Genomic DNA, 15,403 nt, shown 5'->3' on the forward strand with positions numbered 1-15,403 from the left:
CTATGACTAGGGTGACTGGAGTCTTTGACAATTTTATTTTTTGCTTGTAAGCAGGAATCAGGAGGATAGAGTTATGGTCAGATTTGCCAAATGGAGGGCGAGGGAGAGCTTTGTATGCGTCTCTGTGTGTGGAGTAAAGGTGGTCTAGAGTTTTTTTTCCTCTGGTTGCACATTTAACATGCTGGTAGAAATTAGGTAGAACGTATTTAAGTTTCCCTGCATTAAAGTCCCCGGCCACTAGGATTGCTGTCTCTGGATTAGCGTTTTCCTGTTTGCTTATGGCCTTATACAGCTCATTGAGTGCGGTCTACAGCTTATCATGAGATACTCTACCTCAGGCGAGCAAAACCTCGAGACTTTCTTAATATTAGATATCGTGCACCAACTGTTGTTTACAAATATACAGACCGCCACCCCTTGTCTTACCAGAGGCTGCTGTTCTATCCTGCCGATACAGTGTATAACCCACCAGCTGTTTGTTATTCATGTCGTCGTTCAGCCATGACTCGGTGAAACATATTATGTTTAATGTTATCATTAAGGAGGTGAGGGGTGTGCGAGGTAGAGTTTGGACTGAACCACGAAGGAGGTGAGGGGTGTGCGAGGTAGAGTTTGGACTGAACCATGAAGGAGGTGAAGGGTGTGTGTGTGTTTGGACTGTACCATGGTCCTGATCCGGAGCCTCCAGGTTGTATCCGTACCCCAGCAGGGTGCGGACAGCCTCCCTCAGACTGTCCTTGTTGGACTTCTTGGTCCTCTCGTCCAGCAGAGTGTACGGAACCAAGCGGGGGTTCCTACGATTCTTCACATCCTTCACAAGGAAGGGGGAGATAGTTAGGACTTCATTAACACACTGAACTAAAGAAGAGGAGATAGGACTTCATTAACACACTGAACTAAAGAAGAGGAGATAGGACTTCATTAACACACTGAACTAAAGAAGAGGAGATAGGACTTCATTAACACACTGAACTAAAGAAGAGGAGATAGGACTTCATTAACACACTGAACTAAAGAAGAGGAGATAGGACTTCATTAACACACTGAACTAAAGAAGAGGAGATAGGACTTCATTAACACACTGAACTAAATAAGAGGAGATAGGACTTCATTAACACACTGAACTAAAGAAGAGGAGATAGGACTTCATTAACACACTGAACTAAAGAAGAGGAGATATGACTTCATTAACACACTGAACTAAAGAAGAGGAGATAGGACTTCATTAACACACTGAACTAAAGAAGAGGAGATAGGACTTCATTAACACACTGAACTAAAGAAGAGGAGATAGGACTTCATAAACACACTGAACTAAAGAAGAGGAGATAGGACTTCATTAACACACTGAACTAAAGAAGAGGAGATAGGACTTCATAAACACCAATGGCACGTTGCTGATTTTGTACGTTTGCCCACTGACAAAGACATGATCAGTCTATAATTTTTATGGTAGGTTTATTTGAACAGTGAGAGACAGAATAACAACAAACAAATCCAGAAAAAATGCATGTCAAAAATGTTATAAATTGATTTGCATTTTAATGAGGGAAATAAGTATTTGACCCCCTCTCAATCAGAAAGATTTCTGGCTCCCAGGTGTCTTTTATACAGGTAATGAGCTGAGATTAGGAGCACACTCTTAAAGGGAGTGCTCCTAATCTCATCTTGTTACCTGTATAAAAGACACCTGTCCACAGAAGCAATCAATCAATCAGATTCCAAACTCTCCACCATGGCCAAGACCAAAGAGCTCTCCAAGGATGTCAGGGACAAGATTGTCGACCTACACAAGGCTGAAATGGGCTACAAGACCATCGCCAAGCAGCTTGGTGAGAAGGTGACAACAGTTGGTGCGAATATTCGCAAATGAAAGAAACACAAAAGATCTGTCAATCTCCCTCGGCCTGGGGCTCCATGCAAGATCTCACCTCGTGGAGTTGCAATGATCATGAGAACGGTGAGGAATCAGCCCAGAACTACACGGGAGGATCTTGTCAATGATCTCAAGGCAGCTGGGACCATAGTCACCAAGAAAACAATTGGTAACACACTACGCCGTGAAGGACTGAAATCCTGCAGCGCCCGCAAGGTCCCCCTGCTCAAGAAAGCACATATACAGGCCCGTCTGAAGTTTGCCAATGAACATCTGAATGATTCAGAGGAGAACTGGGTGAAAGTGTTGTGGTCAGATGAGACCAAAATCGAGCTCTTTGGCATCAACTCAACTCGCGGAATGCTGCCTATGACCCCAAGAACACCATCCCCACCGTCAAACATGGAGGTGGAAACATTATGCTTTGGGGGGGGGGGGGGGTTTCTGCTAAGGGGACAGGACAACTACACCGCATCAAAGGGACGATGGATGGTGCCATGTACCGTCAAATCTAGGGTGAGAACCTCCTTCCCTCAGCCAGGGCATTGAAAATGGGTCGTGGATGGGTGTCCCAGGATGACAATGACCCAAAACACACGGCCAAGGAAACAAAGGAGTGGCTCAAGAAGAAGCACATTAAGGTCCTGGAGTGGCCTAGCCAGTCTCCAGACCTTAATCCCATAGAAAATGTGGAGGGAGCTGAAGGTTCGAGTTGCCAAACGTCAGGCTCGAAACCTTAATGACTTGGAGAAGATCTGCAAAGAGGAGTGGGACAAAATCCCTCCTGAGATGTGTGCAAACATGGTGGCCAACTACAAGAAACGTCTGACCTCTGTGAAGTCATGTTTTGCAGAGGGGTCAAATACTTATTTCCCTCATTAAAATGCAAATCAATTTATAACATTTTTTGACATGCGTTTTTCTGAATGTTTTTGTTGTTATTCTGTCTCTCACTGTTCAAGTAAACCTACCATTACAATTATAGACTGATCATGTCTTTGTCAGTGGGCAAACGTACAAAATCAGCAGGGGATCAAATACTTTTTTCCCTCACTGTATGTTAGCACAGCTGAAAACTGTTGCGCTGATTAAAGAAGCAATAAAACTGGCCTTCTTGAGACTAGTTGAGTATCTGAAGCATCAGCAATTGTGGGTTCGATTACAGGCTCAAAATGTCCAGAAACAAATAACTTTCTTCTGAAACTCGTCAGTCTATTCTTGTTCTGAGAAATTAAGGTTATTCCATACGAGAAATTGTCAAGAAACTGAAGATCTCGTACAACGCTGTGTACTACTCCCTTCACAGAGCAGCGCAAACTGGCTCTAACCAGAACAGAAAGAGTAGTGGGAGGCCCCGGTGCACAACTGAGCAAGAGGACAAATACATTAGAGTGTCTAGTTTGAGAAACAGACGCCTCACAGGTCCTCAACTGGCAGCTTCATTGAATAGTACCCGCAAAACACCAATCTCAACGTCAACAGTGAAGAGGTGACTACGGGATGCTGACCTTCTAGGCAGAGTTGCAAAGAAAGACTGGCCAATAAAAATACAATATTAAGATGGGAAGTCTGAGATATGGCTTTTTCTTTGCAACTCTGCCTAGAAGGTCAGCATCCCGGAGTCGCCTCTTCACTGTTGACGCCACCGATGGACAGTACCATAAAATATGTTCTATTGATTCTGTTTCCTCGTGGGAGAGTCTGCACAAGGCTGACTGTTCAATGCCACATATACTGAGCATTTTTAAAATAATAATAATAATAATATGCCATTTAGCAGAGGCTTTTATCCAAAGCGACTTACAGTCATGCGTGCATAAATTTTTTGTGTATGGGTGGTCCCGGGGATCGAAGCGTTACAAGCACCATGCTCTACCAGCTGAGCTACAGAGTAGCTACTTGCTACTTTTTGTAGCAATTATTTTATATAATGGCTTAAATTGAAACAAACAGATTGTGGTTTTATATGTCAGTTCATAGACCCGATGACAAGGTATTGAGACATCAGAAACCTGTTCCCAACGGACTTGAATTTTACACGGTATTGCTGTCAAACCTTTTGACTAAGTGAAACTGATACATTTTTTGATTTATACAAATCATTTAAGCCATTTATGATTTTTACTGGGTGGCAGACAGACTAATTATTTCTTCTTTAAGTAATAGTCTCTTCCAATTTTGTGGCCGAGCTGCGATGAGTTGGTTATCATTTTGTATTGAGCATACACCTCCATACACTGTTGTTAGTTGTTTGTGTGACAATTTTACCGTTCTTGTTTACAATGGCCTTCATAAATATTATACCCTTTTTGTACATTTCGGTACAACGGAGGCTTTAGGAGAGAGGTTTAATGTCTTATATGTAATAATTTTAACCCTCCAAACTCATGTTGGTTACATAATAATGCTCGTTTAACTCTATCTGATTTGCCATTCCAAATAAACTGAAATATTTGTTTCTCACATTATTTGAAAAATGATTCTCCTGGAGTCGGTAGAGCCATAAAAAAATATGTAAACTGCGATATCACTAGAGAATGAATCAGAGTAACCTTCCCATAAATGGATAGGTGTTTCCCTCGGTTTCTAGGTTCTATCTGTTTTGCTGAGTTTTCGATCAAAGTTAGTTGCAAGATCGCTCAACTTTTCCGGGATATGTACACCAAGCACATCGACTTCACCATCCGCCCATTTAAATCGGGAGACCACATGGCAATTTAAAGATTGTGTCTTTTAGAGACCCAATCAGTAATATAGTACACTTACCATAGTTGGGTTTTAGTCCAGAGAAACTGGAGAAATTATCCAGGCCCTCAATGAGGCCCTTCAAGGTTGAAGATTGAGGACTCAAGAGAAAACTTGAATCATCTGCATACATTTATATTTTTAGCCCCTTAAATGTTATCATTTCGTCTGATTTTTAAAGCTAACAATTGTGGCCATAATAATTAGTTATGGTGACAGAGAGCAACCTCTTGACAATTCAGTTCTCAGAGAAGTAACCGTTCATGTATTATTTTACATAAAGGATTGTTGTACATTACTTTTACCCATCTTATGAGAGATTCTCAAAATCTGCTATAAAGATTATACCTGGTTTCCCTGCATTCTCATAGTTTTCCATTATTTCCAGCAGTTCTCTAATGTTGTCTCCAATATATCTTCTTTTTAAGAATCCCATCTATTCGTGATGAATAATGTCCGGTAGGACCTTTATTAATTCTATAAATACATTTAGCCAATATTTTCTGCGTCACAACATGAGCCATTGGAGTGAGCGAGACAGCACAGCCAGACGTGGGATCCAGACTACACCACTGCCAGGGCTGCTGGGTCTAATTGTATACAGAGTCTGCAGTATAGTATGTAGTCTGTACTAAGATAAGGTTAACTTTAGCTGACAGGCAGAGCAGGAAAACTCCAGACTCTCATCTCCCAGTGGTGATAAATAGTTATAGCTACAGCTGCACCTCTGTAGTGGACTCATTAAAGGTGTAGTGGGTCTTACATGTTTCATGGGGGGCTGTTGAGATGCTGCAGTAACCCCTGGTCACCACCACGCTGCTGCAGCAACCCCTGGTCACCACCACACTGCTGCAGCAACCCCTGGTCACCACCACACTGCTGCAGAAACCCCTGGTCACCACCACGCTGCTGCAGCAACCCCTGGTCACCACCACGCTGCTGCAGCAACCCCTGGTCACCACCACGCTGCTGCAGCAACCCCCGGTCACCACCACCCTGCTGCAGCAACCCCTGGTCACCACCACCCTGCTGCAGTAACCCCTGGTCACCACCACGCTGCTGCAGCAACCCTGGTCACCACCACCCTGCTGCAGCAACCCCTGGTCACCACCACCCTGCTGCAGCAACCCCTGGTCACCACCACCCTGCTGCAGCAACCCCTGGTCACCACCACCCTGCTGCAGCAACCCCTGGTCACCACCACCCTGCTGCAGCAACCCTGGTCACCACCACCCTGCTGCAGCAACCCCTGGTCACCACCACCCTGCTGCAGCAACCCCCGGTCACCATCACCCTGCTGCAGCAACCCCTGGTCACCACCACGCTGCTGCAGCAACCCCTGGTCACCATCACCCTGCTGAAGCAACCCCTGGTCACCATCACCCTGCTGCAGCAACCCCTGGTCACCATCACCCTGCTGCAGCAACCCCTGGTCACCACCACGCTGCTGCAGCAACCCCTGGTCACCATCACCCTGCTGCAGCAACCCCTGGTCACCATCACCCTGCTGCAGCAACCCCTGGTCACCATCACCCTGCTGCAGCAACCCCTGGTCACCTCCACGCTGCTGCAGCAACCCCTGGTCATCACCACCCTGCTGCAGCAACCCCTGGTCACCACCACCCTGCTGCAGCAACCCCTGGTCACCACCACCCTGCTGCAGCAACCCCTGGTCACCACCACCCTGCTGCAGCAACCCCTGGTCACCACCACGATGCTGCAGCAACCCCTGGTCACCACCACGCTGCTGCAGCAACCCCTGGTCACCACCACGGCTAAACACACACACCTTTGGGTGACACACCTGCTGGATGCCGTAGGTCCAGCCCTGGCGTATGCGGTCCCTGGCCCACACATTGTGAGCGTTCTCCGCCAGCTTGTCAACCATGGCCTCCTGGGTAGAGGCCAGCTTGATGTGGCCCAGGTCCATAGGAGCAGGCTTGTAGCCACTAGACAGCTCATAACTGGACCAGAGAGGATGCACACATAGAGAGACAAAATATTAGTCTAGGGAGACGCTGTTGGATGGAAGAAAAACAGTTTGGCATGAGAATGACATAAGGACTAGGTTAAAACAGACACCCATCTGGTAAAGGTTAAAACAGACACCCATCTGGTAAAGGACTAGGTTAAAACAGACACCCATCTGGTAAAGGACCAGGTTAAAACAGACACCCATCTGGTAAAGGACTAGGTTAAAACAGACACCCATCTGGTAAAGGACCAGGTTAAAACAGACACCCATCTGGTAAAGGACTAGGTTAAAACAGACACCCATCTGGTAAAGGACTAGGTTAAAACAGACACCCATCTGGTAAAGGACTAGGTTAAAACAGACACCCATCTGGTAAAGGACTAGGTTAAAACAGACACCCATCTGGTAAAGGACTAGGTTAAAACAGACACCCATCTGGTAAAGGTTAAAACAGACACCCATCTGGTAAAGGACTAGGTTAAAACAGACACCCATCTAGTAAAGGACTAGATTAAAACAGACACCCATCTGGTAAAGGACTAGGTTAAAACAGACACCCATCTGGTAAAGGTTAAAACAGACACCCATCTGGTAAAGGACTTGGTTAAAACAGACACCCATCTGGTAAAGGACTAGGTTAAAACAGACACCCATCTGGTAAATGTTAAAACAGACACCCATCTGGTAAAGGACTAGGTGAAAACAGACACCCATCTGGTAAAGGACTAGGTTAAAACAGACACCCATCTGGTAAAGGACTAGGTTAAAACAGACACCCATCTGGTAAAGGACTAGGTTAAAACAGACACCCATCTGGTAAAGGACTAGGTTAAAACAGACACCCATCTGGTAAATGTTAAAACAGACACCCATCTGGTAAAGGACTAGGTGAAAACAGACACCCATCTGGTAAAGGACTAGGTTAAAACAGACACCCATCTGGTAAAGGACTAGGTTAAAACAGACACCCATCTGGTAAAGGACTAGGTTAAAACAGACACCCATCTGGTAAAGGACTAGGTTAAAACAGACACCCATCTGGTAAAGGACTAGGTTAAAACAGACACCCATCTGGTAAAGGACTAGGTTAAAACAGACACCCATCTGGTAAAGGACAAGGTTAAAACAGACACCCATCTGGTAAAGGACTAGGTTAAAACAGACACCCATCTGGTAAAGGACTAGGTTAAAACAGACACCCATCTGGTAAAGGACTAGGTTAAAACAGACACCCATCTGGAAAAGGACTAGGTTAAAACAGACACCCATCTGGTAAAGGACTAGGTTAAAACAGACACCCATCTGGTAAAGGACTAGGTTAAAACAGACACCCATCAGGTAAAGGACTAGGTTAAAACAGACATCCATCTGGTAAAAGACTAGGTTAAAACAGACACACATCTGGTAAAGGACTAGGTTAAAACAGACACCCATCTGGTAAAGGACTAGGTTAAAACAGACACCCATCTGGTAAAGGACTAGGTTAAAACAGAAAAAGAGCTGGTAAGGCACAAGCTAAGGCAAAATATGCACGTAAACTGAAATGTGTACCAGTACATCCAACACACTAGCAGTCATTGCACAGTTATTGACATTGCACTTGGAGGAGGTAGACAGCTATGAGCAGAGATGGCAATCTTAGCTACTAGGAGCAGAGTCTGGAGAACATACAGTAGGTACTAACTGTTGTGTAATAAGATGGTACAGAATGTGAGGAAAGTGACTCACGTGGCGGAGAGCTTGAGGTTCTTCACATTCTCCACAGCATGCTCATCAGCCAGCCCCACGTGGCAACCCAGGGCCAAGAGAGTCCTTCAGACCAATCAGAAAGGAGAAGCATTGTCAGGTTCACTAAGAGAGGGTCTGAGTAACTCCACGCTAATCACATAGAGTAGGAAGAGCATAGCTCTCACTTTGGAGGTGTCTCCACTGAGTCTTGAAAATATGAGGACGATCATTAATCAACATGCCTTATGTAATGGCAGAACTTCTGTACAGCATGCAGGCTTCAGCAGAATATTAGATGGAGGAAGCTGAGGTGAGGAATCGGTCATTATTGGTCAATTATTCATTTCGATACGCGCTCTCCGAAGCCAGGTAGTCTCAACGTATCAACCCCTCAGGGGCCCCCCGACACTGAAGATAGTCCGCGCCAAAGAATGGGCAGTGACGTCTAGCGGGTAGAACCTCGTAACAGTACGAGGGGACGCCCAACAAGCCGCATCGTAAAATCTCCTGCAAGGAGATGCCCTTAAACAGAGCACAAGAAGCAGCCATACCTCTGGTGGAGTGAGCCCTCAGGTCTTCCGCAGGATGGAACCCCTTGCTATTATAGGCCAATATAATAGATTCCACAATTCAATGTGATAACCGTTGACGAGAGAAGGGGGGGGGGGCTCCTGTTGCAGGGAGGCGTCCAGGACACAAATAGTTGGACGCTATTGCGCAAAGCTCTCGTTCTATCAAAGTATTTGTGCCAACGCACGTACTGGACACAAACGGTGTAGCCGCTCCTCTTCAAGGGCAACCAGTAAAGCATTCTTAAAGGACAGATATTTCATCTCCCTGCTCTCCAGCGGCTCAAAGTGCTGCTGAGAAACAGCCTGAAGCACAATAGACAAATCCCATGACAGGGCTAAAGGCTAAAGGCTAAAGGCTAAAGGCTAAAGGCTAAAGGCTAGGGAACTGGATGTGAAAACCAGCGTGTTACTGCCAGAGCCTATATGACAGGGCTAAAGGCTAAAGGCTAAAGGCTAAAGGCTAAATGCTAGGGAACTGGATGTGAAAACCAGCGTGTTACTGCCAGAGCCTATATGACAGGGCTAAAGGCTAAAGGCTAAAGGCTAAAGGCTAAAGGCTAGGGACCTGGATGTGAAAACCAGTGTGTTACTGCCAGAGCCTATATGACAGGGCTAAAGGCTAAAGGCTAAAGGCTAAAGGCTAGGGACCTGGATGTGAAAACCAGCGTGTTACTGCCAGAGCCTATATGACAGGGCTAAAGGCTAAAGGCTAAAGGCTAGGGACCTGGATGTGAAAACCAGCGTGTTACTGCCGGAGCCTATATGACAGGGCTAAAGGCTAAGGCTAAAGGCTAGGGACCTGGATGTGAAAACCAGCGTGTTACTGCCAGAGCCTATATGACAGGGCTAAAGGCTGAAGGCTAAAGGCTAAAGGCTAGGGACCTGGATGTGAAAACCAGCGTGTTACTGTCGGAGCCTATATGACAGGCCGAGATAGCAGCTACAGTGGGGGAAAAAAGTATTTAGTCAGCCACCAATTGTGCAAGTTCTCCCACTTAAAAAGATGAGAGAGGCCTGTAATTTTCATCATAGGTACACGTCAACTATGACAGACAAAATGAGGAAAGAAAATCCAGAAAATCACATTGTAGGATTTTTTATGAATTTATTTGCAAATTATGTTGGAAAATAAGTATTTGGTCAATAACAAAAGTTTCTCAATACTTTGTTATATACCCTTTGTTGGCAATGACACAGGTCAAACGTTTTCTGTAAGTCTTCACAAGGTTTTCACACACTGTTGCTGGTATTTTGGCCCATTCCTCCATGCAGATCTCCTCTAGAGCAGTGATGTTTTGGGGCTTCAGACAGGCCTGGACATGTACTGGCTTAAGCAGGGGGACACGTCTGGCACTGCAGGATTTGAGTCCCTGGCGGCGTAGTGTGTTACTGATGGTAGGCTTTGTTACTTTGGTCCCAGCTCTCTGCAGGTCATTCACTAGGTCCCCCCGTGTGGTTCTGGGATTTTTGCTCACCGTTCTTGTGATCATTTTGACCCCACGGGGTGAGATCTTGAGTGGAGCCCCAGATCGAGGGAGATTATCAGTGGTCTTGTATGTATTCCATTTCCTAATAATTGCTCCCACAGTTGATTTCTTCAAACCAAGCTGCTTACCTATTGCAGATTCAGTCTTCCCAGCCTGGTGCAGGTCTACAATTTTGTTTCTGGTGTCCTTTGACAGCTCTTTGGTCTTGGCCATAGTGGAGTTTGGAGTGTGACTGTTTGAGGTTGTGGACAGGTGTCTTTTATACTGATAACAAGTTCAAACAGGTGCCATTAATACAGGTAACGAGTGGAGGACAGAGGAGCCTCTTAAAGAAGAAGTTACAGGTCTGTGAGAGCCAGAAATCTTGCTTGTTTGTAGGTGACCAAATACTTATTTTCCACCATAATTTGCAAATAAATTAATAAAAAATCCTACAATGTGATTTTCTGGATTTTTTTTCCTCAATTTGTCTGTCATAGTTGACGTGTACCTATGATGAAAATTACAGGCCTCTCTCATCTTTTTAAGTGGGAGAACTTGCACAATTGGTGGCTGACTAAATACTTTTTTTCCCCACTGTAGATAGATTCTTCTCACACTGATCTCTGCTAACCAGAGCTTGCCTGGACATCAAAGGGCTGATGAAGGATGGCCTTCTTCTCACACTCTGACTAGACTGGGGAGTATGAGGCTTAGAAGAGGAGAACTGTTTCACCATTTGGGGATAAGACCGCTCCGACGTTTAGTACGCCCCAGTGTGTAGTGACAGTAGGTGTACTCTGCTCCACAGCATAATCCTGGTGGATAGTCTGTAAGCGCAGGGAGTGAGGGCCACCGCAGTCGTTTTGTCCGTTCTGATCAAAACGTGATAATTTCAAAGGGAGGGTAGAAAGTGTTTCAGTGAACAAAACACTGTCAGCAATGCTGAGTTGCGAATGCGGCGACAGCGAGGTATTCTTAGGCTGTGCCCTGAAAAGCAAACCTTACAGACCTCCTGTGTGCTGGCAGAATGCTTATGTGAAAATAAGCATCCTGCAGGTTGGCTGATATGAACCAGAGAGTAGAGAGTAACCATATGACGAATAGAGTGAGACAGCACGTAGAGAGTAAGCATATGGAACGTATCAGATAGCTGTAAAGGACCCATAGGTCCAGAAAGGGGGGAGGGGAACCAGGAAGTACCAGGAGTAGAAGCCGCGATGGCTCTCTGCCGCTGGTATCGCCCTGATAGCCCCTTTGATTAATAGAGAGGAGATGTCCTGCTCTAGTATGCACGTTGAGTCGCCAGTCGACTGATTCCAGAACTCAGTTGAGAACGAGCGGTCTGTACCCCTTTGTAAGTGTGGACAAGACCCAGGGCTGGACTGCGCATGCGCGCCAGTTCCCTGCTCTTGCGGCCACAGGTTGGTTGACTCTCGCTCACCAGTGTTGGGCGGAGGTCAAGCCACTGTCACCCTTCCTACGTCCCTAAATCATGGAAGAAAGGCCTGCTAGCCCAGTAGCGCCTTGATAGGTGTGAGCTAGTTTATTAGGTGCCTTGCTGCTAATGGCTAGCTGGGGTGGGCACTGTGTATAAACGCTATAGCCATGGTGGGTTAGCGTAGGCATTAGCTAGCTAGCAACCAGCATGTGGGCTAATGGTTGTTATAGCTAGCAATGCTTATGCTACTGTATGTGCAGATAGGGAACTCGTTCTGAGTTAGCTAGCAACGCTTATGTGGATAGCTTGCTTTCTAGCGAACTATCCAGGTTAGCTTGTGACCTGCAGCATGGGCTAACCAAGTCTCCGTAGCTAGCTGTGTGACGCTAGCTACCACAGGAGATGAAGCATGTAGCAAGTTAGCACAGTGATACCCGGAGGAAAGCTAACCCTTTAACAGTTTGAACGTAGCTAGCGTTCGCCTCGGTTAGTCTTGCGACAAACAAAAGCGCGGCTCTCGACTGATAAGCAGTGAAGCTAGGACAATCGGTTGAGCTAAACAAGAGAGCGAGCTAGTAATTCTATCCTTCCAGGTAGAAAAGCTAGTCGGTAGAATAGCTAGCCTTGTGGCGTACAGAATTACTGCAGTATAACTCTGCTTCTGAAATATAGAATAGGACCCTGTGTTACAACAGTATGACTCTACCTCTGGAACACATAGCTCTGTCAAATTCATTCTACGTCTACACTGAGTGTATAAAACATTAGGAACACCTTCCTAACATTGAGTTGCACTCCCTTTTGCCCTCAGAACAGCCTCAATTCGTCGGGGCATGGACTGTACAAGGTGTCGAAAGCGTTCCACAGGGATGCTGGCCCATGTTGACTCCCAATGCTCCCCACAGTTGTGTCAAGTTGGCTGGATGTCCTTTGGGTGGTGGACCTTTCTTGATACACATGGGAAACTGTTGAGCGTGAAAAACCCAGCAGCGTTGCAGTTCTTGACACAAACCGGTGCGCCTGACACCTACAACCATACCCCGTTCAAAGGCACTTAAATCTTTTGTCTTACCCATTCACCCTTTAAATGGCACAAATACACAATCCATGTCTCAATTGTCTCAAGACTTAAACATTTAACCTGTCTCCTCCCCTTCATCTACACTGATTGAAGTGGATTTAATAGGTGAGATGAATAGCTTTCACCTGGTCAGTCTACGTCATGGAAAGAGAAGGTGTTCCTAATGGTTTGTCCACTCAGTGTATAGTACTTGGTCTGCCTGTCTGATCTGTCTGATCCTGCTCCATGAGAGTCCAGTATGAAATACAGTGTTTAATCAATGCTGTGAACACTACTGGAGACTTCAAATCAATCGTTTGCAAGAAGAACACCCTGGTGGTTCTGATCCAGTCCCTCCCTTCCTCCCAAATGTTACTCTATATAGTGCATTAGTTTGACCAGGGCCCATAGGGCTCTATTTAAAAGTAGTGCACCATATAGGGAACAGGTTACCATTTAGCACGCACACTCAGTGTATCACACGCTCCATTATAATGCAGTAAGTTCAATTAAAATAAACGCTCTCCAGCCGTGTCTGTGTTCGCATCCCAAATGGGACCCTTTCCCGTACATAGTGCACTACTTTTGACCAAATTCCTACGGGGCCCTGGACAAAAGTAGTGCACTATATAGGGAATAGGGTTCCATTTGGAACACATCTGTGACTGAGATTCAGGTCACGGAATTCATTTCTGCATTTAGATGGCACTCTGTCTCTCTCTCTCTCTCTCTGTCTCTGTCTCTGTCTCTGTCTCTGTCTATCTCTCTCTCTGTCTCTCTCTCTCTCTCTCTCTCTCTCTCTCTCTCTCTCTCTCTCTCTCTCTCTCTCTCTCTCTCTCTCTCTCTCTCTCTCTCTCTCTCTCTGTCTCTGTCTCTCTCTCTCTCTCTCTCTCTCTCTCTCTCTCTCTCTCTCTCTCTCTCTCTCTCTTCTCTCTCTCTCTCTCCTCATGGAAATATGCGATTAATTAAAGCTAACTAAGTTGTCCCTACAGGTTTTTAAATTACTCCTGGATTGTACCCAGCAGGAACAGTATGTAGGGTGGTAACTAGGGATTGTACCCAGCAGGAACAGTATGCAGGGTGGTAACTAGGGATTGTACCCAGCAGGAACAGTATGCAGGGTGGTAACTAGGGATTGTACCCAGCAGGAACAGTATGCAGGGTGGTAACTAGGGATTGTACCCAGCAGGAACAGTATGCAGGGTGGTAAAAAGGGATTGTACCCAGCAGGAACAGTATGCAGGGTGGTAACTAGGGATTGTACCCAGCAGGAACAGTATGTAGGGTGGTAACTAGGGATTGTACCCAGCAGGAACAGTATGCAGGGTGGTAACTAGGGAGGGAACCCAGCAGGAACAGTATGCAGGGTGGTAACTAGGGATTGTACCCAACAGGAACAGTATGTAGGGTGGTAACTAGGGATTGTACCCAGCAGGAACAGTATGTAGGGTGGTAACTAGGGATTGTACCCAGCAGGAATAGTATGCAGGGTGGTAACTAGGGATTGTACCCAGCAGGAACAGTATGCAGGGTGGTAACTAGGGATTGTACCCAGCAGGAACAGTATGCAGGGTGGTAACTAGGGATTGTACCCAGCAGGAATAGTATGCAGGGTGGTAACTAGGGATTGTACCCAGCAGGAACAGTATGTAGGGTGGTAACTAGGGATTGTACCCAGCAGGAACAGTATGTAGGGTGGTAACTTACTTGAGAGTCTCCAGAGACATCTGTAGGTTGTAGCTCCTCTCCTGCTCAGGAAGCTTGGAGAACTCCACCAGACAAGGATGCTGCCGCTTGTTATCGTCCCGTACCTGGAACACAACACCATTATCTGTTGATATCTCAGACCTGGAACACAACATCATTATCTGTTGATATCTCAGACCTGCAACACAACACCATTATATGTTGTTGTCCCGCACCTGGAACACAACACCATTATCTGTTGATATCTCAGACCTGGAACACAACATCATTATCTGTTGATATCTCAGACCTGCAACACAACACCATTATATGTTGTTGTCCCGTACCTGGAACACATCATCATTATCTGTTGTTGTCCCGTACCTGGAACACAACACCATTATCTGTTGTTGTCCCGTACCTGGAACACATCATCATTATCTGTTGTTGTCCCGTACCTGGAACACAACACCATTATCTGTTGTTGTCCCGTACCTGGAACACAACACCATTATCTGTTGTTGTCCCGTACCTGCAACACAACACCATTATATGTTGTTGTCCCGCACCTGGAACACAACACCATTATCTGTTATCGTCCCGTACCTGGAACACAACACCATTATCTGTTGATATCTCAGACCTGGAACACAACATCATTATCTGTTGATATCTCAGACCTGCAACACAACACCATTATATGTTGTTGTCCCGCACCTGGAACACAACACCATTATCTGTTATCGTCCCGTACCTGGAACACAACACCATTATCTGTTGATATCTCAGACCTGGAACACAACATCATTATCTGTTGATATCTCAGACCTGCAACACAACACCATTATCTGTTG

At 45.9% G+C, this 15,403-nt stretch overlaps 1 protein-coding gene across 1 annotated transcript in view; it reads right to left on the reverse strand.

Annotated features, from left to right (window-relative positions):
* LOC311119080 (ryanodine receptor 2-like) overlaps positions 1-15,403 on the reverse strand; it is a gene marked incomplete at its 3' end in the record, with an annotated part of 130,919 nt that overhangs the window by 60,734 nt on the left and 54,782 nt on the right. The window contains exons 12-15 of the mRNA XM_084193829.1: positions 14,571-14,674; positions 8,325-8,408; positions 6,426-6,585; positions 664-811 (exon numbers count right to left, since the gene is read on the reverse strand). Of these exons, the coding sequence (XP_084049955.1) occupies positions 664-811; positions 6,426-6,585; positions 8,325-8,408; positions 14,571-14,674 (496 nt within the window). The remainder of the gene's footprint in view (positions 1-663; positions 812-6,425; positions 6,586-8,324; positions 8,409-14,570; positions 14,675-15,403) is intronic.

Source organism: Coregonus lavaretus (genome assembly GCF_964263955.1).
Source record: "Coregonus lavaretus genome assembly, contig: HAP1_SCAFFOLD_698, whole genome shotgun sequence".
Taxonomy (NCBI): Eukaryota; Metazoa; Chordata; class Actinopteri; order Salmoniformes; family Salmonidae; genus Coregonus; species Coregonus lavaretus.